At 41.1% G+C, this 24387-nt stretch overlaps 1 protein-coding gene across 1 annotated transcript in view; it reads left to right on the top strand.

Moving 5' to 3' along the window:
* Nucleotides 1-24387, top strand: part of coro7 (coronin 7) — a 126816-nt gene that overhangs the window by 41976 nt on the left and 60453 nt on the right. The window contains exons 8-9 of the mRNA XM_063018439.1: nt 10012-10095; nt 10262-10344. Of these exons, the coding sequence (XP_062874509.1) occupies nt 10012-10095; nt 10262-10344 (167 nt within the window). The remainder of the gene's footprint in view (nt 1-10011; nt 10096-10261; nt 10345-24387) is intronic.

Genomic DNA, 24387 nt, shown 5'->3' with positions numbered 1-24387 from the left:
ACCACCGTGTGCAGCACAGACAGCAGCTAGACGGGCTGGTAGTGACTCAGTAAGGTCCTGGTAGGTTGTCACAGGTATCTGGAGCCATGCTGACTGCAGTGCATCCGGATCCATCGAGGTGGTCCCACAGATGCTCAATTGAGTTCAAGTCTGGGGATTTAGGGGGCCATGGTAGTACTTGTAGGTCTTGGTCATGCTCTTCCAACCAATGTCGGACATTTCTAGCCAAGTGTCATGTTACATTTTCTTGCTGAAAGACCTGCCCCAGGGAAGACAATCAGCATGTATGGATGTGCTTGACCTGCAAGGATGGACTTATATCCGAATCAGTTGAGAGTGCCTTCCACATGGATTCATGGGCCCAGAGAATGCCACGAAAACCATCCCCCAGACCATAATGCTGCCACCACCAGCTTGTGTTCTTCCAGCAGTGGTTGCAGGGTGTTTGTTCTCTGATGTTTCTTGCCTGACACGCCTACGTCAAGGTGTACTTTAAAGTAAACAAACAGTAAGATTTATCTTTCTCACTTAGTAATATTTGGCTTACGGAGGACGGTAATATCAAACAAAATGCAGTTCTAGGGAAATATATTTATATTCCTTTTCTTGTTTTACCACCTTAAAGACCTGCTTCCTCGGAATCGCTGGGCGCAATGCCAATCCATTATAGGGAAAATTATAGTACATACAAGTTTTTATTTTATTAAATTCTTTATTATTAATCCTAACTTTTGTCCAAAGTTCACATGAAGGTTGTTCTCTGATTTCTTCATGAAACCAAATGAAATGCTGTCAGTCAGATCTCAACACCAATCGGACGTAGGTAAAATACACACATTGGCCGCTCTGGTGGCTTAGCGGTAAAACGTTACCACACCAGAGCTGACATTTTGAACTCGATGAATCGAAACTCAGCTCTGGCATTCAGCAGGCTGGGCGGCTACACAAACACGGATTGGCTTGTTGGCTTGTCATGCAGGGTGGGAGCCGGACGGGACCTCTTAACTGACGCAATTATGACCTCTGCTGGCTGATTGATGATGCCGGCACAGAGACAGGGATAATGCGTTGATCAGTGTGTGGCTCTCCGTACACAAAGCTGATCTGCATATGAACTCATCTCGTGCAGGTGAAAAGATGCAGTCGGCTACTGCACACGTGTCAGAGGGGGCGTGTGTCAGTCTGGGCTCTTCTCTAGGTCAGCATCAGTAGGGAGGAAGCCTAATGCCATCGGGTGATTGGATATGACTAGATTGGGTGGAAAATTGGGAAAAACACACATTGAAAAGGATAAAGACATATAAACAAACAAGCTGCTCCAGGTGATGTACGACAGCTGCTAAACTGACTCTTAATTCTGCAGGTGAAAATGAACTCCTTTTAGCACGTTTGAACTTGGCAACCCCATACAATTACATATTTATCACCTTTTTTTAAAGCAAGTATCTACATCATTCTTTCCCAGGGTTATTTAAGACATACCGTTAGTCAAATGCTTCTACTTTATTTTCAGTCTTATTAGAAAGCATAAATATTTGTTTCTGCAACATTAAATGTTACATTTTAAGTATTTTAAGGGAATTGATGCTGTTTTTCTTTAGTCCTCCGGAGTAATGTCATAAAACTTGCGGGGGAGGTTTGGAAGACAGTATAAATCAATTCCCAATGTAGAAAATAAAGCACAAAAGCAGATTTAAATCATTTAGTTTCATTTTAGTTTGACCACAGATGGAAAATAGGTCAATTTTTAGATTAAAAAAAAAGAAGGTAGGTTAGGAAATGAAAGAAAAAGCCAAATCGGAAGAACAATCAGGTTAAATTCTCTCCGCTTCTCCTATAAACCTGCTTTAGTTTCAAGAAATCGAGCTCCTTTTAATCAAGGCTCGTTAGTTTAATTAGTTCAGCTCAGATCTGGCATGTGGCTTTTCAGTACAGTCTACGATAGAAGCTCAGATTACTCCTGGAATAGCGACCATCACCAAAATCCCCCCGAAAAGCAGAAGGATGGATGAGCTGAGCCATTAAAGAAAGCAGGTTCAGAGCTTCTAGCCAAGCCACGTTTGATGGAGAGCGGTGGGAAGACGAGGGATGCGGCTGGAAAAGTCATGAGCAAAGCGGGATCGTTACGCAGGAGGGAAAATATGAGCGAAAGCGCTGAATAGCTGAGGCCTACACTTTTCCCCTAGTCTTTCCACTATGGAGCTTGCTGAAAGGAAAGAACGCAGCAGGCCGGAGCTGGATGGGGTGGTTGGCGGGGTGATCATTCCCATATGTGCATATAGACACCTGATATTTCTCCCGGTGGGTGGATCGACATTTTCTAGCAGTGACACAGATGTGCTGTCAGTCTGCAAAACACAAAGTGCAAAGTGAGGTACAGCAAGGTGGAAGCGTGGGCCCGCTTGCATTTATTTATAGCCTTTTGTGTTTACGTACACTTGCCTTGTATGTTGTGAGATGCCAGTGGTTTCAAAATAATCAATACAAGCCCCATTTCTTGGCCTGGCTGTCTTTCTGGAAAATAAGTCACTTTGATGTCAGCATATGTCTCTCTAAAATCTCAGTCAGAGGTACCTTTACACATATGCAAGTTACCCCTGGGAAATGATGGACCTCCATACCATGACAGATGTTGGATTTTGCATCTTTCACTGATAACAGTCTGGATGGTATTTTTTGTCATTGGTGCAGCAAACTTGATGCCTGTTTTTCCCGTAAACAAGCTGAAACTGGTTTCTGGCCTTGCCCTACATTGAAAGAGATTTCTCCAGGTTCCCTGAATCTTTTTACAATATCATGAACAGTAGATGGTGAACGATGTGTTGAGAAATGTTCTTTATGAACTTATTGACAATTCTCTGACATAGTTTGGCGCAAAGTGGTAAACCATAACCCATCTTTGCTTGTAAAGACTGATCTTTTGGTGGATCCTCCTTTTTGACCCTTTTTTTCCCGTAAACAAGCCGAAACATTGACTCATCTGACCTCAGTACATGTTTGCTGTCTTTTGGTCAATCAGAGATGAGCTTGTTCAGAGTTCCAGTAAACTCTCAGAGGTTTCTGCATAGAATTGATATACAGCTTTCTCTTTGCCTAATAGATGTAGTGGTGATCTATGTTAAGTGACAACAGTTTTCCGAAGTACTCCCCTAGCCTATATGGCTCTGTTTATCAGAGTAGTGTGACCGTTTGTCATCCAGTGAAGTCTGAGGGCTCAAATGTCATTCGCCATACATTAACAAAGATTTCTCCAGATTCTCTATATCTTTTTACAATGTCATGAACAGTAGATGGTGAACGATATGTATGTAACGTTGACGTCATCTTCAGCTTAACCCTAGATTCTGCATCTGCCCTTTCTGCCATTTCTACAGTCCAGCTACTTGAGCAGTGACCTCACTTCCACCCCCAGACAGATCTTACCAAAAAGCTGCATATCCCATCTGTTCTGTGCAGTACTCGTGTTTATTGGGTTCACTTCTGCACTTACTGGCTGGAATTCAGAAAGGGTTTGTCATCCAGTATGTAATGCTCTTCAGTCAAGATGTGTTTGTGTTCACCCGTACACGCTTCTCACCGAAATAAAGGTTGTTAGGGAGGACGTGGTATTTTTATTTGAAAAATACTTGAGTGAAATGTTTGGATCTCTGTATCATCCATCTCCTCCATCTCGACACTCCCCTGCTCAGCTTTGGCAGTCCGGGCTGTAAACGCAGAGAACTGGGAGAAGCTGTCAGTTACCCCGGTCTGTTTTTATTTTCAATTAGACTAGCTACTCTGGAGATACCAAAACAGACGGAGTTTGGAAAGGGGACGTTCTGGACCTGACCAGTGAGTGAGCGTTGTTTATGGTTCTCTTGTGATCTTTAGGGATCCCCCCCCCCCCCCCCCCCCCCCTCCGTTTGTGAGTGAGCCGTTTGCTCTGATTCATTGGCATTGTTAACTCACTGAGTAACGTGGTGGTGATTAAACTCTTCTACACACCATTTATCTGGCAGACGTTTGTGTAATTGCACCCTGGAGTGCAATCTCGATTCCAAAAAACTTTGGGACAGTAGGAAAAATGTAAATAAAAACTGACAGCGATGATTTGCGTGTCCTTTTTGACTTGTATTTAGTTGCTAACTGCACAAAGTCAAGATGTTTAGACGTTTTGGAAAAACTAAATTCTGATTCTACATCATATGGCTGCAGCAGATTCAAAAAAATTTGAGAAGAGCATCTTTCTCACTGTTACATCAACCTTATTTTTTATCAAAGTTTTGGAACTTTGGACACGTTTGTGGCATTTATCATTTATTGAGCAATCAAGGATGAAGGACCTTGCTCAAGGGCCCAACAATGGAAACCTAGCAATGGTGGGGCTTGAACTGGCAACTTTCTGATTACTAGTCTAGTAACTTAACCACTGAGCTACCACCAATTATTGTCACCAATTATTGTTGCTACGAAAGTGGGACTTGAACTGGCAACCCTCTGATTACTAATCCAGTTACTTAACCACTCAGCTACAGCTGCCAATTATTATCACCAATTATTGCCGTCACAAAAGTGGGACTTGAACCGGCAACCTTCTGATACCGCTACCAATTATTGTGGTCATGAAAGTGGGACTTGAACTGGCAACCCTCTGATTACTAATCCAGTTCCTTAACCACTCAGCTACTTCTGACAATTATTGCCACCAATTATTGCCATCACAAAAGTGGGACTTGAACTGGCAACCTTTTGATACCGCTACCAATTATTGTGGTAACGAAAGTGGGACTTGAACTGGCAACCCTCTGATTACTAATGCAGTTACTTAACCATTCAGCTACCGCTGCCAATTATTGTCACCAATTATTGCCGTCACAAAAGTGGGACTTGAACTGGCAACCTTCTGATACCACTGCCAGTTATTGTGGTCATGAAAGTGGGACTTGAACTGGAAACTTTCTGATTACTAGTCCAGTAACTTGACCACTGAGCTACCACCGATTATTGTCATCACGAAAGTGGGACTTGAACTGGCAACCTTCTGATTACTAATCCAGTTACTACTCAGCTACCCCTGCCAATTATTGTCACCAATTATTGCTGGTAACCTCATTATAACTGGCAACCTCATTATAACTGGCAACCTCATTTATGCATCTTTTTCTCCATGGCTGAAATATTGCTGGTGTCTGACTTACATTTTCAGGAATGAAATACCCAGTAAGCTACGCCCCCCTGGAGAGACGTATATAGAACCTGTTTCGATGAGATCACCCCATCGTAGAAGTTTAATGTGCAGGGCGTGTGCACGTCTGAAAAATTCCCTGTCATATTTACAGCCTCAGATCAGACCCAGATGCACAAAAATGAAACACATCTCTGATCCGGTTAAGGTTATCCTCTGGTGAGAGGTTCTCTTCTTGTGTCATGTGACTGCTGGTATTTAAATCCAGTTAAATCATTAGGATGGTGTAAATCACTGGGTCTGATTTTAGCATGTTTGATGTGTTGTGTTACTCTCCTGAGAGAGGGAGAGAATTGATAAAATTCCAGTCTTCTAAAATCAATTCTAACCTGCCCCAAAGCTTAACGTCTACCTCCCCACCCAGAGTCCCTCTAGACACTGATTAAACAATGTTGGACATTTTACGCCTAACAACCTTCAACCAAGCAAATCAATACTGTGCGTCCAAATGAATGAGGCAAGTTTTAATAGTAATACACAGTTCATTATTACAAGTTAGTCGCAAACAAAAAACAGCAAATAAAAGCCTGTCAGATCTGCTATGAGTTAGAAGCTGCTAAAACACAGGTGTCATTGACCATGGTCAAGAGAGCGTTACATTGTTATGGACTCCAAGGCTTAATAATAACTAACAATTTAATAACTTAACAGTTTTGGGGAAAAATAATTGGTCATTAATTTTCATCAGGCTTGATTTGCATCATTCTGAGTTTAAATTAAAAACTTCTAGTTGTTTAGACAGATATGGACACCACTATTTATTAAAAGCTGCTGGAACACAGATCTACAGTCTAAACTTTTCACAGCAAAGGAAGCTTAAAACACCTTACATTTTGACTGCAAGAGCCCATTTTTGTCTGGCAGCTTGCACCCAGTGTCTCCCAGTAACACCAGACCAGCCGAGACCAGGATAAGGGGGTTGAAAAAAATAATTATGAAATGTAATAATTATTTATTATGAAATGTGTTCAGTTAAAATATGAGAATCACAACTGTGCAAAACCTGTGGGACTTTAAGGATAAAAATCTTAATCAAAAATAATTGAATACAAAATGATAACCAAAATAATTTAATACAAAATTATAGTAAAATATATATACAAAATAATAATAAAAATTTAATAAAAAATATTAAGTAAAATAATTTTTACAAAATGATAATCAAAAAAGTTATACAAAATAATAATCAAAATAATTTAATACAAAATAATAATGTAAAATTTTAGACAAAATAACTTAAATAATTTAATATAAAATGATAATCAAAATATTTTTTACAAAATTATAATAAATGTATACAAAATAATAATAAAAATTATTTTATACAAAATTATAATAAAATTCTTATAAAAAATATTCATTAAGATAATCTTTACAAAATTATAATCAAAATAATTTTTTATGAAATTAAAATTAAAATAAATTTATACAAAATTATACTAAAAATGTGTACAAAACAATTAAAAATTTATACAAAATAATAAGTTTATACAAAATGATAATCAAAATATTTTTTTACAAAATGATAATTAAAATAATTTTCTACAAAATTATAATAAAAAAAATTCATACAAAATACAAAAGAAATATACAAAATTATAATCAAAATAATTTTATAAAAAATAATCAAAATAATTTTATACAAAATGATCATCAAAATAATTTTATATAAAATGATAATCAAAATAATTTAATACAAAATAATAATAAAAAAAATTGACACTTGTGCAGATGCAGATTTATTTATTAAGAGTTCTTTTATTTCTTGGGTTTTCGTAATACATCTGACACTAGATAAATTTCTACCTAGCAAAGGGTGCAGTTTGGGTTTTCCTTCCAGTTTTTTGCAGGAGACCACTGTTCCATGTACTGTGGAATGCAGGATGTGGGGACAAAAAAACAGTACATTTATGAAAGCTTTTTTGGAATGTCTACGAGTCAGAAAAATAGCTGTTCTTTTAAGTGTAAACATAGGCACTACTGGGAGAGATAAAGGCCTGCATTTGACATGAAGCCACTTTGGTGGACAGCGCTCTTGGGCTTTCATTTTAGTTCGTCAGTTGTTTTTCTTTCACGCTTTCTCTCCTCGCGTTATGTTGCCCCATTAGTAAAGTGTCAGCAGCAGTAGTTCAGCTCAGGCTTATTAGCCAGCACTGCTGCCATGTCAAATGTTCCACCTCTCCCAGTTCTGGGTCACTGGCAGCTCACCCATATAAACGACAGCCCTAATTTGGAGAGACGAAGCCAGAAAACATCAGGTTGTACGAAAACACCACAGCGCCTTCTGAACCCTGGGTTCTCTTGGACCCTCAGGCAGCATTCTCAGGCATTCGTCTTTGGTTTGGCAAGCTAACCCTACAGAATTCTGGACCCTTTTTAACACTGAACAGTTCTTAGTGGGGAATGTGTCCCACCATCAGCAAAATAGGATTCATCGCAAATCCAGTAATGGCAGGGAATCTGGAAGTGGTGAGCAAGAACAGAATGTCACACCAGAAAATATATCATTTTTTGAACTAGTATTTTGCTTTTATTTTGATTTCATGAAGCTTTGACATTTTCTGGAGGAGGAGTTGAGGAAAGTTGGATAGACTTGCTGGCGTGACTCTTCTGTTGAACTGGAATAGATTTACATTGCAGATTTGCCGTACAGACACGTCATCTTTTTTTAATCACAGGTTTATTCAGTCTTGCTTTTGCAATTCAGATGAATTTGACCAAGGATAACAATTGAAGAAACACCAAAACCAGTTGTAGGAAGACAGGTGATGCTTCATATCACCTTTGGTTTGGAGAAAAAGAATGGAAAACGGTCCTGCTCTTGCTTTTACTTTTACATTAACTCAAGTGCACACATTGTTTCCTTTGGAAGTTCACTTCTCATTGTGTCATATCAATCAAGCATCCTTCTAACAATATTGTTCTGAAAACCACAGCAGTGACGACCATGCTGTAGAGCCATTCTTTTGGAGGGTATTTGGACCAAACGAAACCACACCGCTGCATGTGAAGGCTTGTCGTGAACTGCCTCCCAGCATCACAAAAACAGATGTAATGGGCGTGAGTGACTGTTACGTCTGTAAGCCTCTAGGAGTCGGTAGAGGGTATTTTCCTTGTGTGCTTGGGTGTCTATGACTTTCAGAAGACTACGATTCCCATGGTGCACCTGTGACTAACTGCCTGACCAATCAGGAGGAAACAACTAAGCCAAGAGATGCTTAGATCCAGATAGGACAGTTTTTAATAGCTAGGAAGGCTATACTAGGCATAACATTATGACCAATGACAGGTTAAGTGAAAAACACTGATTATCTCTTCATCACAGCACCTGTTAGTGGGTGGGATTTATTAGGCAGCAAGTGAACATTTTATCCTCAAAGTTGATGTAAGAAGCAGGAAAAATAGGCAAGCGTAAGAATTTGAGCGACTTTGAACAAGGGCTAGTAATTGTGATTTTTAGACAACTGGGTCAGAGCATCTCCAAAACTGCAGCTCTTGTGGGGTGTTCCCGGTCTGCAGTGGTCAGTATTTATCAAAAGTGGTCCAAGTAAGAAACAGTGGTAAACCGGTGCCAGGGTCATGCCCGTGTGGTCCAATCCAACAGACGAGCTACTGTAGCTCAAATTGCTGAAGAAGTTAATGCTGGTTCTGATAGAAAGGTAAGTGCATCACAGTTTGTTGCGTATAATGCTGCATAATCGCAGACCCGTTAGGGTGCCCGTGCTGACCCCTGTCCACTGCCGAAAGCACCAACAATGGGCACGGAACTGGACCACGGAGCAATGGAAGAAGGTGGCCTGGTCTGATGAATCACATTTTCTTTTACATCACGTGGATGGCCGGGTGCGTGTGCGTCGTTTACCTGCTGCTGCAAAAGCATGATCTCTGATGACGGCTCAAGGTCCTGGCACTTATTGTGGAAGATACACATGAGGCATAACTCAGCTCTGCATATGCTGTATATTTCTCTGTGAGAATTCACATCTGTCTGGTGTAATGAAGGTGGATGGGGTGGATGCTGGTTTGCAACTCTCCTCAGGCAGTGTGGATGATGCTAGCAGCATGGAAGTGCAATAGGGACTTGCAAATGACTGTACTGGTGGAAAATTTTTCTTATTTCTTTTTAATAGTTTGAGTTGGCATTCTTTTTTAAGATCCTACAAAGCTACCACATGGGCAGTGAGAAAGGTGCAGCTTGCACAGAAAAATACAACTTCTAAGTGCAAGAACAAACCAGCATTGAGAACTAGTTGATTATATATAGAATGTGTGTAAAAGGAGAAATCTTATGCTTTTGTCCATGTATAATGGCAGTGTTTGGTTAAACAGCTGTCCAGAAATCCTAAATATATGGTAATTAAGAAACAGAATAGAAATATGTCATATCTACTAATTTGCATTAGCTTTACCCAACCAACTATCATCTCACTTATTGTAAGCATTTAACACCCATCATTCTTCTGTGCCCATAAAAATATGGCTACAGTGACTGCTTTTGTTACATAGTACATGGAACAGTGGCCTCTTGTCAAGGTTAAAAAGAGAACCCAAACTGATTTTCTACAAGAACCACAAAAAGCAGGTCTGATTTAAATAAAAAGCTGCTGGTTTCTCTGATAACAGTCAAGAGAGCTTCACATTGCAATGGGTCATACACCTTATAACATCTTGTTGACAATTAATCAGGCTCTTTGCTATCATCATTTACACTCACTATCTTGCTTTTTGTCCCAGGTTCAGTTCTTTTAAGAGTGATTATATGTACTTTTATTTTTCCATTTCTACAGTGTGAACAAGGACTTCAGAACAACAAGGACTCCCGTGTTCTCTGGATGAAAGATGGTTATATTATCGCTACTGGATTCAACCAGGTAACAACAACAATAAAGTGCACCGTTAGGCCATGGGAAAATTGCATATATGCATTAATGAATGTAGAACTTTGTATCCCCTTGTTACAACTAAATGCCTCATTATTATATTTGTAGTTTTTTAATTGTTTCCATTCAGTGTATTACATGTTGACTGTATTTTTAGAATCGGCAGCAGGAGGTGAGGCTGTGGGACAGCAGGAAGCTGAATTCATCTCTGAGCTCTGTGTCTTTAGCCACCTCGAATGGGTGAGTCCCAACAAACAGTGCTTATACCTCTCAGTGTGCATCTTGAGGGTCTCACTGTTGCTACTGGAATTGCTGACTCTAGATTGTGGCAACCTTTTCTACCAAAATAACTCTGGATGTCTAACTCGTTCCATGTAGGCTTTTCAGAACCTTAGTGCTGTTCAGGGAACTGAACTAGAATAGCTAGGAATAGCTGGAATAGAACCTGTTCCGCATTGGTCCAAAAGAGCTAATTGGGTACAGTTTTCTTTTAGGTTCATTTTGGCAAAGGTTGAATGAAGTCTGCCCAGTCTTCGTCTGTCCAGTGACTGGCTTGTGCTTCTGAGAGTGACAATAGACAGACGTACACACAGTAGTAGTGAAGTGGAGAAGAACACTACGCAGAGTGAGGGATGAAGTGGAATGTGATGTTTATATGTATATACGTAGCTCTGTTGTTGTGCTGCTATGGTAGCAGTGCAGTTTTTCTGCTCTTAAGGAAAGCGGCCTGGTCAGTGCTGCTGTTTAAAGCTGCACTTAAAGACGTAAAGAGACACAGAGAGCTAAGAAAGCAAGACCTTCTCTGGCAGCCAACCAACCATTTTACCACTTTTGTGTCTCTTTATTTCTGCAACGTCATTGACTATGGTTTGACAGGTAGCTGCCATTCTGCACCACTTCAGATTGCCACCACGTACCACAAATATTAGGCCTTTATTGTGCATGGACCAACACATTTAGCTCAATAAGTGTTTAAGCTAGTTTGATCGTGCTGTAGCTGTAGGATGAGGAATGTTGCAGCATTTCCAGCCGTTGTGAGCCATGTGTCCTGGCACTGTGGTAAGTTGAAGAATATTGCATTACTGTGTCGGCCTACAGACGAGAGAAGCTGGATGATCTGTCAACAAACTGTTTCACCCGCCAACCTTCTGGTATCTTCACTTGAAGACTTGAAGAAAAGATTGTATTGTACTGTACAATGTGCAGTGTTTTTTGTAAGGTGGCTAAAGGCACAAAATAGTCAAAAAAATCCTCGTGCAGTTTTGAATGTTGGTGCCGTCTGAGATGTATCAGTATCTATGTGTTGAAAACAGAAGAGATCCATGTGCACTGCAGACAAAGCTCAAGGAACTTTGGAGCCTCCAATCAGGAAAAGCTGTCAGGAGTTAACCTAAGCCTTGACCTACCAATCATCGTTTCATGTTATTCTTCTTTGCTTATTTTAAAAAATGAGCTTTGACATGCGGACTCTTGGGTCATCTGGTCCGTAGCAGTTATTTTAAAATGTATTCGCAATCAATGTATCTGGACGTCTGTTACTTTTCATGATACACAATTGCGTCATGTGACAGGGGTCAGCTGGTTTTGAAATTATTGCTGAAGCTCTACGTTCTCCAGATGTGGGCTCCGATTAAAGTATGGAAAAGGAGCAAAGGGTTTCATCGTCCGGCCACTTTGTCTTTGCCTCAAAATAACTCTGACTGGCAATCGTCTATTTTGTGCCATAAAGGTTTCACCATCAAATTGTTAATCTTAGTTGCTGTATGTACATTTTTAACCCGGCCAATTTTGTCAGATTGTTTTTCAAGTGAAAATTAGTAAAGTTTTCCAGATGCAGATGTTGCTGCTCAATCCACCTGAAGAAAAGTCTGATCATGACTATAAAATGAGCCGAGCAGCCGCTCCACCAACTGTCGCTGTTTGCGTCCGTCGTTGATACACCTGTTGGGTCTGCTCATAGAGTTGCCGTCACTCCGCCCTATGTGTGACAGCCGAGAGTCGCTGCAACACTGGCTGAGTTTTCTGGAAAGAACATAAAAAATGGCAACCTGGCCTCAGAAAAGGTGTACAACAAAGAAGCCATCAACCTTCCTGCAGAGAAGCCGGAATTATATAGACACCCCTCCACCTAAAGCAAATTAATGCTTGATGAGGTGCGGAGACTGCCAAGTAATGGAATTGGCACTGTCAGTCTTTTGCTCGTCCATGCCCCCATTGGCCGTGGTTGGCATGGCAGGTGGGTACTATACTGCACTCTGAGCTAAACTTCTTTGTTACATCGTCTGTAATCTCCCAAGTAATCAGAAGTCGCCACATGTAATCAGAACTCCTTTTCAAAGAACACACTGTTCTCTTGTCGATGCAGCAATTACGAGTGCAAATAAATCCCTAATGAAGGAAAGTCTAAATGAAAGGGATATAAAACTACTCTCCACTTATTTCTCTGAAGATCTTGGTCTGACTTTTTTGGCGCTGCTCAGCCCTGAAAGTGTTACAGGCTTGCTATACAGCGCTGCAGATCTGATCTAACTCACGATTTGCTTCGCTTGAGTTTCGTCGTAGCGTAAAAGAGCCTATTTACAAGTGATGTGTTTCTGCTTCAGTGATTAGGAACAGAATGCAACCTGTCACTTGCATTTTGAGGAAGCATAGCATAATAGCATGAAGATGTCAGAAACGAGATCTACAGGACATGTGCAGGGCCTGTTTTTATTTTGGAGAGGAGCCACATACCTCAGGTGCTTTTAAATACGTACAGGTTGTAATCATCCATCCTGTTACTGAGAATTAACCCTCCTGTTCTCTTTTGTTTGCTTTGGACGAGATCCACTTTTACGCGGTTCGTTTTGTATTAAAACAGAGGGGAAAGGTTTTAATGAAGGTGATCTTCATTCATTCATTCATTCAGCAAAATCTAATCAGGGCAGCCCATCCAGGGGTGTAACTACCGGGGGGCATGTGGGGGCAGGTGTACTGGGGCCTATGGAGGGGGGGCCCTCCACGACATGAACTCAACCCCCTACCGCACTGCTCCCTCCCAACGTCGCTATTTTATATATATATATGAAATTTGTTGAGGGGGCCCAACACACAAGAAACCCTTACTCACACTCCACCCTCCATGCTCCATTCAGACAACAGAATGACACAAAGCTCAAACTCTGCTAGCTGAGTCAGATCATTTGTAATTGTAAATTTGTAGTAATTAGAAGGTCACCGGTTCAAGCCCCACCACTGCCAGGTTGCTGCTTTCGGGCCCTTGAGCAAGGCCCTTAACCCTCAATTGCTCAGAGAGTATACTGTCACAGTCCTGTAAGCTGCTTTGGATAAAGGCGTCTGCTAAATGCCAAAAAAATGGAAATGGTATATGATGGCTGCAAAGCTGTGGTTGTAGTCTAACGCATGCTATATAATTATACTCCTGAAAATCGGGGACCTGGCAACCACTCTCAGCAACATAGCTGTGGCTGTGGAAAAGAAAAAAAGAAAATAGGTTTAATGCAAAAGGAAAAAGCTTGGATACCGCTGGCCAAAATACATATTTGTAGGGTTTTACAAAGTAAACAAGTCAAAAAGCAGGGAACAGTTTTATTATATATAATTTATACATCAAAAATGAAATCTTGATTGTCCCCTCGTGCTTAAATATAGACACTCTTCCAGTTTAATGAACTTTAAGTCTCGAAAACAAACGTGACTGACACAATCAGTCTGTAAAGAAAAAAGGCCAACAGTACAACAGGACAGTGATCCAAAACATCCTTTAAAATCCACAACAATTTACATTTTGGAATTTCCTCCCATTCCATTGACTGGATCAGTGAAAATCTGTGGGTAGAATTTGTCAGAACTAGAAAATATTGTGGCCTGTCGAATATGTGGTATATGTAGTAAGATTAAAAATGCAACAGGTCGCTTGGGTGGCACAGTAGTCTGTTACACTAGCCCACCAGTATAGAGTTCAAGCTCCCGAATTCAAGTCTCAATGGTGCTACTGAGACTCTAAGAGCTCCAAAAATACATACAACTACTCAGTGACTATATTTAGGGCCTAAATTTACGGGGAAATGTGCTTAATTTCATGAACCTCATGGATTTTGCAGATTTTTACAGAATAGTCCCAGCAGTCATTAAATAACAACCATAAATTAAATTATAGAATAAATGGAAGCTACAATACACAGCACAGCTACCTTAATAGTTGAACGTAAACCTAAAACATCCAGCGACGGTCTCAAAGATGAAAATACTTGTCTGTGTTCTGACCCCCCCACAGAATTGGTTGGGAGTTTTCCAAACTCAGTTACCTGAGTCGTGTTTTAGCTGCTTTAGACTTCGACATCTTGGTTATTTGGAATAAGTGATTGCTAACTGAATTGCTGTAGGATTGCTAGGATTATATTTCTTTGTATTGATTGTACTGTTGTATCTGTGGTGTGTATTATATGTTTGCACTTGTCCTGGAGGAATGTTTTTTTTTCTTCATTTCAGGATGTACTTGTATAGCTGAAATGACAATGAAGCCACTTTAATCTTGAATCTACCAGTTGGGCTGGCACACCTTGTCTAATGTAAGGAAAATCAGATAGGAGATAATTTCCTCGTTGCTGTGTTAGAATCTATCACTGCTGGAGAAGACATGTCCTCACTTAGCAAGGGTGTCATGCAGCTGGCAGAGATTACCTGGTATTTACATGGAAATTGACTGAATAAAAAATGGGACAATGCAGGAGAAACATAAGTGCTGTTTTTGTGTAGCGCTGCTGCTTCACTGTTTCATTGTATTTGTGAATTATACCCAAGAAAATCATGACGTAACTTTAAAATACTTGTTTACACAGAGCACTGATTGTAGATCAGGCAATATTAATAGAGCTGTTTTTCCTGGTTGCATCAGACATGTTTTGTTTGGAAGGACATGATGTTGAAACACTGCACACTCCAGCACATACCAGTTAGTTTGCAGTTGTAGTTGTTTTTAATAATGTGAACTGGAAAGTCATGGTGAAGTAGAATAACTTGTATACCAATCATCAGCTTGGACTGTAGTGGACTTGACGCTCTTATTATTAAGTACCGTCGAGTAGATTCTGACTCCTGGTAACCATATGGACAGTGTTTCTCCTAAACATCCTGTCCTTTGTTTGGCTCTTCAGGCTTCTCAATGACTCGTTCATTGTTCCTCTAATTGAATCCATCCATCTTATTACTGGCTGTCCACTTCCTCTTTTACCTTCAGCTCTTCCAAGTATTTTCCAAGTATCTTTTCCAATGAATTGGTTCCTCTTATGCTTACGTCTCATTTAGACTACTGTAACTCTTTATATGTGGGTGTAGACCAATCGTCCCTTTGTTGGTTGCAATTGGTGCAAAATGCAGCAGCCTGTCTTTTAACTGGGAGAAGGAAACGTGATTCAATAATAATTTAATTCCTGGAAGTCCTTCCAGTGAAATTTAGGATTAATTTTAAGATATTATTGCTGTTTTTTAAAGCCTTAAATGGGATGGCACTATCATACCTTGCAGAACCTTTGCAAGTTTGGATTCCTCTAAAAAAAAAAACCAAGGTCTGGTAACCTTATGCTTTTGGAAACATCAAGGTCTAAGCTCAAGAGCAGAGATGATCAAGCTTTTGCAGTAGCTGCTCAGATATTATGATTAGGACTTCACAATCACCTGGTCAATGCTGAAGACATATCTTTTTACTTAGCAGTGCGATGGGGCTGCACTTGGCAACCCAGGCAGATGTAAGTGGAACCAACCCAATCGTTATTTATAACACATGGATGAAATGAAATGTGATAGGCTTCCAAACTCTGTTAATGGAGGGGAGTAAACTGAGATAAACAAAGACTTAAAGAGCTCGATGCTTTCTGTTCATACTGTACAGTATATCTCATCTGTTCAGATCTTTCCTTCACCCAAAGAGTTCTTTGTTTCGATTGAGCTGTGGTCGCCCCTCTCGTTTCTGAGCCAGAGGGTCTGTGGTTTTGGAGCTCCTGGTTTTAAGTGAAGCATTGTGACGGGGGCCCAACGTGTTGAATAGCAGCCCTCGCTCCGTGGTCATAAAACGAACAAACGTGTTTCCCATTAGGCTTTGCTTTCCTGTGCTGCCAGGGCTCCAGTGGCCTGCTGACTGGAGCCAGCACTGAGTGGCAGGTCATAATACACATATACACACATGCAGACAATTACTGCTCTCAATTCCTGCTCACTTTCTGAAATTACACGTTTTAAAGGAGTACCAGTGGAGCCTCTTGACTCGTTTAATCAAATTTGGAACACAGGGAGGAAACGATATCTCAAACTACAACCGAACTGGTCATTTTAAACCATTATAATTATCTGTGTCTATATATAATACGTTCTGTAGAATGTTGGTGGTTTGGGGGTCTCCTTTGCTTCATGCTAGGTTGGATATTCTTTCTTTAAGAACTTTGTGCACTCCACGACCTCTGTAGATTGCTCAACATCCTTGCTGTAGGCTGGCACATGCCTCTAACAAATCTGTACAACGGCCAGCAATGGATTCTTGAAGTGATCTTTACTGTGGAGAGAGGACAACGGTCCTTATTTTGTATTCATCCATCACCAGTTCCACTATCTACAACTGGACAGTACCAATCACTGTCGCATTGGCGAGTAGGTGAATCCCAATCCTGCCTTCCCTCCCTTAGTTGTGTCTGTTAAGCACCGGGTCAGTCCAATGGCACCAGCAAGACTTGACTCTGAGTCTCAGCAATAGTGTTCTAGCATATTACATATAAATAAGTGCTTTTTCCTAGGTTTTACCCCTTTATCCACCAATCTGGTCATTTTCAGTTCCCGATTGTGAATCTACTGCTGCTTGCACAACCCTTGACCTGATCAAGGATAGCCACACACATTCACATTTACATTTTTCGGCATTTAGCAGATGCCTTTATCCAAAGCGCTTTACAGTAGTGACAGAATACACTCTAAGCAATTGAGCAGCAGCAACCTGGCAGTGGTAGGGCTTGAACCAGCGAACTTCTGATTACTAGTCCAGGACCTTTACCGCTAGGCTCTGCCCAACCTGGCAGTGGTAGGGCTTGAACCTCCGAACTTCTGATTACTGGTCCAGTACCTTAACCACTAGGCTCTGCCCAACCTTGCAGTGGTAGGGCTTCAACCAGCAACCTTCTGATTACTAGTCCAGTGTCTTAACCACGAGGCTACAATGTCCCTGCCTCTATGGCATGTGTTTAATCTGTAGCCACTTCTTATCACCTGCCAGTCTTGAGTTCCCACACAGAGTCGGATCACATATGGAGAGCCACGCTTAGCTTCATGTGACATCCACCCCCATATGGCACAGGTGGCCGAACCAGTCCTGGAAGTTTCATATTGCAGCAGGAGAAGACCCCATACAATATTCCGCTCTTAAATAAAGTGTTCGTGTGGACGCCAGGTCGGTGGCTCTGCTGAGATTTGAACACTCTGCAGTGATGTGCTAGTGTGTTAAACTACTTCCATCCTTCCAAGTGCCTTCAATATATGGGTAGGCCCTTCTGTTCCAGCTTTCAAGGTCCATAAAGACGAGGTTTGGCAAGTTTGATTTGAAGGAACTCCAATGGCTTGCACAGAGCCCTTACCTTATTCACCCTAGTGGAAACTTTTTGGGTTCAGCTGAAATGATTGGGAAACAGGGCTTCTTGTTCGGTAGTACCTGACCTTGGTAATTACAGTTAACTGCCTGTAGCCACTTTTATTGGTACTGTGTTTGTACTGTCTGGTTTGCTCCTCGTCCGATTGGTAAATGTTGAGACTTTCCAGGAGTCACTCATACAAACATAATTGTCTATGAGGCGGCTGTGTGTCAGCGAGAGCGTTTCATTGGCTGCTGACAGCTGGCATGTGCGTCTGTCCAATCTCATGTCCCTGGTAAAATTGGTTTGTCCAGAAGATCACAGGAACCTCAGTAGTACTCACATTAGTGTCAGGAGGCGAAGGATTTACTCGTTTGCAGCTGGACCTGACGTGGCTTTATTTAGCGTGGCTGTGTCCACCGCGCGCATGACTGTGTTTAAGTCAGACTGAAGCTTTAATTGGTCATTAAGCCAGACTTGAGACACATCCTGTGATTAGCGTTATTGTTTGGATAGGCCGGCTGTCGGCTTAAACAGCAGCTGTTGTTTACTGAACTTCTGTTTGCTTTCTCTCAGACTTTCTGGACCGATTGGTTTTGAGACCAGAATCATACAGACACATCACCTGATTGTTCTGGGCTGGTCAGGTTTTTAGCAGCATGGAGGAATTCTGTAGTTGTAGAATAAGAAGGGGGGTAGTGGGTTCAAAAGAATAACAGTCCTCATTCATCTGCTTTTCATACCCGTGTTATGATAACATGGTCACTGCTGAGCTTGGCACACCTGCCAGGTGATACTGGATGAGGGCCGTGAGCTTGAGTCTACACCAGTTTCAATAGCTTATCAAAATATCATTCAAAAGAAACAAAATACACAGAAACAAAGAGAAGAGTTGAAGGACAAAGCGAGAGAGGAATGTCAAAGGATTTACAGAAAAGAGCAAAGCAAAAAATACATGGAAGAAAAGATATACGTGGTACCTTGAAACTCAACATCAGTTGGTTCTAGGAGTGGTGTTGAGTTTAAAAGGCGTTGAGTTTCAAGGTATTTTTTCCTATAATGATGTATGGGAAACCTGTTAATGTGTTCCATGGTACTGTGGAACTGCATATATTTTAGGCTAATGTAAAGTAATGGGGTAGTTTATGACACTTATATACTGAAAATAACACAAATATAATATAAAAACATTGAAATACAATTAAAAACAGTTAAAAATCAATAAAAAATCAATAAAACCTACACTTTATCTTTACTTCTTCATTGTTTCATTATGCTTCTTAATCGTTGAGATGCTCGATCCTGGAATACCGTATTCTGTTCAAGGCGCATTCACACGAGAAGTGACAAAATAGCTTTTGTGCTGCTGTGTCGTTACACGAAGCTTAACGTGACTTACTATACTAAAACGAGCGAGGAATTCCATTAGTGGAGAGAACTAAGAGCAGTAATAATTACGAGAGGTTTAGTGTTCCTGTGTCGTTCTTTTAATACATTCAGTCACGTTAAGCTTTTTTTAACAAGAAGCATTTTAGTCTTTCTCGAAAAAAAAGCTGATTCTTACAATTTCTCAGCACCCTGAGCTGTACCACGTTTAAAATTGAAACAGCTAAACACAGATACACGTGGAGCTTTCAGACTAAATTTGACAGTAATTCGACACAAATGCAGATTCGTCTCATATGACATTTTACCACACCACTTAAGCCAAGCACTAAACAAAGTGGCTGTTCATTGTTAATTTGAAATTAACTAAATAAATAAATAAAAGCTGAACACGTTGGGTTTAAGGTAAACGTTGAGTTTAAGGTTACACATTTCCTCACAAGAGACTGAGTTTTAAAGATTTTCAGTTTAGGGGACGTCGAGTTACAAGGTAACACTGTATAATAGACTAATAAAAAGTAGAAAAAAAGACACGACTTAAATAATTACAAATAAATAAATAAAAGGCAGAATTAAGGACAGGAAAGTATTAGATAAAGGAAATGACACATGCAAGGTAGATAGTAAGAGAAATACAGAAGAAAAGAACAAGAAAGCTGAAAGGAAAAGGGGGAACACGGAAAGTGTAAAGAAAGAAAATAGGAAAGCAAGGAAAAATACAACTGGTTGCTGTATGCAAAGTGTGTAAAATCCTAATAAATAAATAAGTAACCACACCCTCTGCGACCCTGACCAGCTTGCTGAAAATGGAACGAAAGTGATTGACTTCATAAAATTCAACTTAAGTTTGTTTCCTTCTTCCTTCCCCCCAGACAGGTTATCAAGACTTGAATTTCGTTAGAATAGGGGCAGCGGTTGCCTTTCACTCCGATGTTGGACTAAGAACCACATTTTTAAATGGACAGGAGGAACAACATTCCTTCTTCTTCTGTAAGCGCACTCACTGCCTTTTGTCATCACCGTTCAGCACTCGAACACTCTTTCATAGACGTGTCTCTCGACCTAAAGAAAAAATAAAAACAATGCACACTGAATGTATTGTCTCCAGGTGCCTTCACATAGGGGACGTAGAATGCAGATTTGCACAATAGTACACTTTTAGAAATATTTTGACATCCTTACCATGTGGGTTCGCTCTTAAACAGGTCTCGGCTTGTGACGATCTGTCGCATTAGTGCCTACACGTCCTGTTCATAACAACTTCAATCTTAATCAGTTCATGTGCAGCTGTTTCTCTTTGGTCAGGCTCTGATCTATTTATCTGATAAAATAAACCCTGCTAACTTACTATGCCTGACTGATACTTACTCCATGGGGAGATGACCTTGACCAAGAGGGTGGTTCATCAAGGATGAGACTCAGTTATTGCACTCTGACCAATGTGATTTCCCCAAATGTGAGAATCTCACTCACTCACTTTCTTAACCGCTTATCCAATTAGGGTCGCTGGTTTGCTGGAGCCTATCCCAGCTTTTCAATGGGTGCAAGGCACATAGTAACACCCTGGACGGGCTGCCAGTCCATTGCAGGTCAAACACACACACACACACCCATTCACCTATGGGGCAGCATGTTTTTGTTCGGATCCAGCCAGTTCATCCCACTCATCTGTAAACCCGACAACTTCAGTGCCCGAACCTACAATCCTACAGGAGCGAGGCAGCCCTCACATCTAATCAAAGAGAAAAAAATAGAATAACGGAGAACCAAAAATGTTGCTTTTTCCAGTTGCCAAGCACTAAACAAACACACACACACCACGTCAAACACTGAAATGAGCCTCAGTTAACATGTATAGCTCGTCGTGACAGCAAATAAGCGCAGGCAGGAGTTGGCATGGACAACCCGTGTTGACCTTTCTGTGGTTCTTTTTAAATTACATCCCTTCAGTGGTTAAAAAATAAATGTGCTGATGGATTTAGAAGCCGTTGTGGGTTAGGGCTCGGAGCATACTGAAGGTCGAAGCGCCGGCCCGTGATGGGAGATGTGGGGTATTGGTGAGAGGGAACGGCTGGTGTCTGATCAGCACTTTTTCCCGGGGGCGCGTGCAGGCTTGCAGGCTTGCAGGCTTGGTTTTAGGAGATGAGGCGTATGGACGGGTTGGTGTTTGTGTGGTGCCAGAGTGTCGTGCTACAGAAAAGAGGAAAAGCTGGACGCAATTCTGGGCCAAACCACGGCTGCAGCTCATGTGCACTACCACTTTACCCTGCGTCTACACTGGCACCCACGTCACGTGTTGCGACAGTACTTTTAAGGGCTAGCCCACCACCGATGAGAATCAGGTTCAAGTCTCTGTACGGCCACCAGCCTATTCGGGTGCTTTACAGATGTGATTGGCTGTGTCTGAGGGTGGGAGGGCCAGATAAGAGCTATACTTACTGTCTGCTCAAGTTGCTAGCCTAAGCTGTAATAGCAGATAGAGGCATGTTGGTGAGATGGCCAGCTTTAGGCACTGAGCATATGATGACTGCTGTAAGTACATTGAGATTTGGTTATTTTTTATTGGAAAGATAGAGGGGTAAAATGCAAAAATAAATAAATATATAAACCCCACCCACTTTATGTATGCAAATCGGGAAACAAGTGGCCAATCAGAAACCATCTAGCACAGATCAACCAATTTTTGCCAATATGCAACCCCATTTAGACCCCATAAACCCCCAATTGTTTAAAAAATCTGTTATTTAATTCCACTAAAACAGCCACCAGTATATTTTCTATACATATTATATACAAACCCAGTTCCCAAAAAGTTTGGACAGTAGGTAAAATACAAATAAAAACAGAAAGCGTTGATTTGAAACTGTTGTTTACATGTATAAGAAGAGATATTTAATGTTTTACCTTTTCAACTTTATTAATCTTAGTAGGAAATACACTTATTACAAACTTGATACCTGCAATACACTCCAAAACAGTTGGGACAGGGGCTAATTAAAACCAGGATCACTGTAAAATGTATCTAAAACCAGTGATGCTGTTATGATTGGTTATTAAATGAGGATTAACGAAAGACTGAGGCAGGATGGGTCGACATTCGCACTTTGTGAAATTTAATACAGTTTAAAAAGGACTTTCCGGGCGTCCAAACAGGCACAATCTGCTGTGTCTGAGAGAGGGATGTTAACTGTGACCTCTTCTGTTTGGTGGAGGCGCTTGCACTAGGCAACTAGTTTGTGGATTATTTCTCCTCAGGCAGAGTAAAAACCTGATAGTCTCGGTTCTCCTGGTCCAGTCCGAGGTGGCAGGAGAAACGCAACTGGAGAATGTCTCGTACTATACAGTGTCGTTGTTTGGCATCTGACTAACAAAATAGTTCAGAGGTGAAAAGTAAAAACGATGCATATGGTCGAATTTGGGGTTTAGTGGTTATAAGGCGAACTACGAAAGCAGATTGTGTTTCTTTGTCCTTAACCACAGGTTCAAAATATTCCAAACATTGAGCAAGGAAGTCTGTCATGTTTTCTTTTGTAAATAGTAAAGAATGTGGTGGATACAGGTTGCATGCCTATAATATTATGTGAGCATTAGGAATGTACACAATCCAGACTGACACTACGTTTTTCAGATGCTCTTTTAAATGTTCTGCATTGTTCTGTCATTCAAATATTTTTTATCACAATTGCAATACTGAGGACAATTTAATACTGACAATTACAGACGCTGGAGCAAGAAAGACCAGGAATTTACTATAGTGCATTTACAGCTTTTAGAAGGCACTTTTATCCAAAGAGACTAGACTTAGACTGCTAAGGCGCCCAGTACCTTAACCACTGAGCTACTATTGCAGATAATCAAAAGCTGAACTAAAACTTTGAGGAGTGTTTCACTGCATGCAGTAATTCAGTATGTAATAATTGTTTATATTAGGAATGTTAATGATTGACCAGTTAGGGCGCTAGGGTGGATCTGATTTGAAATTTGTTGCCACAAATTTGAAAGCATGTAATTTAGTGTATATAATTCTTTTTTATGCATTTTACCCCTTTTTCTACCAATTTAGCGTAGCCAATCCTCTGCTGAGGACCCAGATGGCGTCCACGGAGGGTGTACATTCGCCTGACACACACGCCCTCCGATGTGTGAGCAGTTCATCAATCCATTATTCTCCCATACTTTGGTGGATTTGGAGATAGGACAGGACAGGAGACCCATGCCCAGATCTCTGTGCTCCTCCACTGTACAGGCGCCCTGGGCAACTAAGGTCCGTACTCAGCACTGATAACCCCACCCCTTATCAGTCCAGTCCTTTCCCACCCAGCAGACTGGAGGACAATTTTGTCTGCTACAGGCATTAGCCAGTTGTGCCTGCTAGACGGCGCCCAGCCGACTGGTAGCAGAGATGAGATTCGCCACCTGGGCACCCTTATTGTATCACTTAATCATTGATGGGTAGTGGTGGTCTTTTTGGCTTGTAACTAGTCTTTAGGCAGTGCATATTATGTGAATGGCCGCTGATCAGACATGCTGGAAAATCTGAAAGCCATACTGACCAAAGACAAAAGAGCTTGTAATGGGAACCAAGTTTAGTCATCTAATTTAGTCACTCTAGGCTCAGACACCTTCCCAAAATCAGTATGTGATTGAAAAATCAGGCACTTGGCATTATTAAGACTTTTTTTGTCCACCTTGGCCCTACCCTGTCCGAGCTCTCAGACTCTTGACAGCTAAATAAATAGACACTTCAGCTTGATTGGCTTGACATCAGCTCATAAAGAATGAAGTGTTTCCTGAGCTGTTATTTAGTCCCTCAGTTAGAATAAGGCTGCGACAGCCTGTCATTGTCCAGACGTTTCCTGCAATCACAGTGAATCAGTGAACACGTTCATGTCGAGCTCCGAAACCGCCGGGCGCATGTGGCTCATGTCTGATTACAAACGTCTGCTTGTTGTAAAGGCGCTGTCTCCTAGATTCTGCTAGGTCAAAAAGGCAGGGGATGAGGTCAGAGGTCAGGATGCATGCTGCTCCTGCTGGTAGGAACTGTAAGACCTGCTTTATGTGCTGAATTTAGGCTTTATTGGGTTGAATGTTAGGGCCCACCCAGGAATATATTTATGGGTATGACTGTGGATGAGTGCTCCGGGGTTTAAGGATTCCTCTTGGCAATATTTTAAGTCTTCTGCACTGTGTTCTGTACATTTCTATACTGCACAGCCATGTGACTAAAAAAGATGTGTCTCAAAAGTAGAATGGGGGTATAGTGATTGTTTAAAGCCTGCTTGGTTAA

This window comes from Trichomycterus rosablanca, chromosome 22 (assembly GCF_030014385.1).
Source record: "Trichomycterus rosablanca isolate fTriRos1 chromosome 22, fTriRos1.hap1, whole genome shotgun sequence".
NCBI lineage: Eukaryota > Metazoa > Chordata > Actinopteri > Siluriformes > Trichomycteridae > Trichomycterus > Trichomycterus rosablanca.
This window is presented reverse-complemented; position numbering and strand designations above follow the sequence as displayed.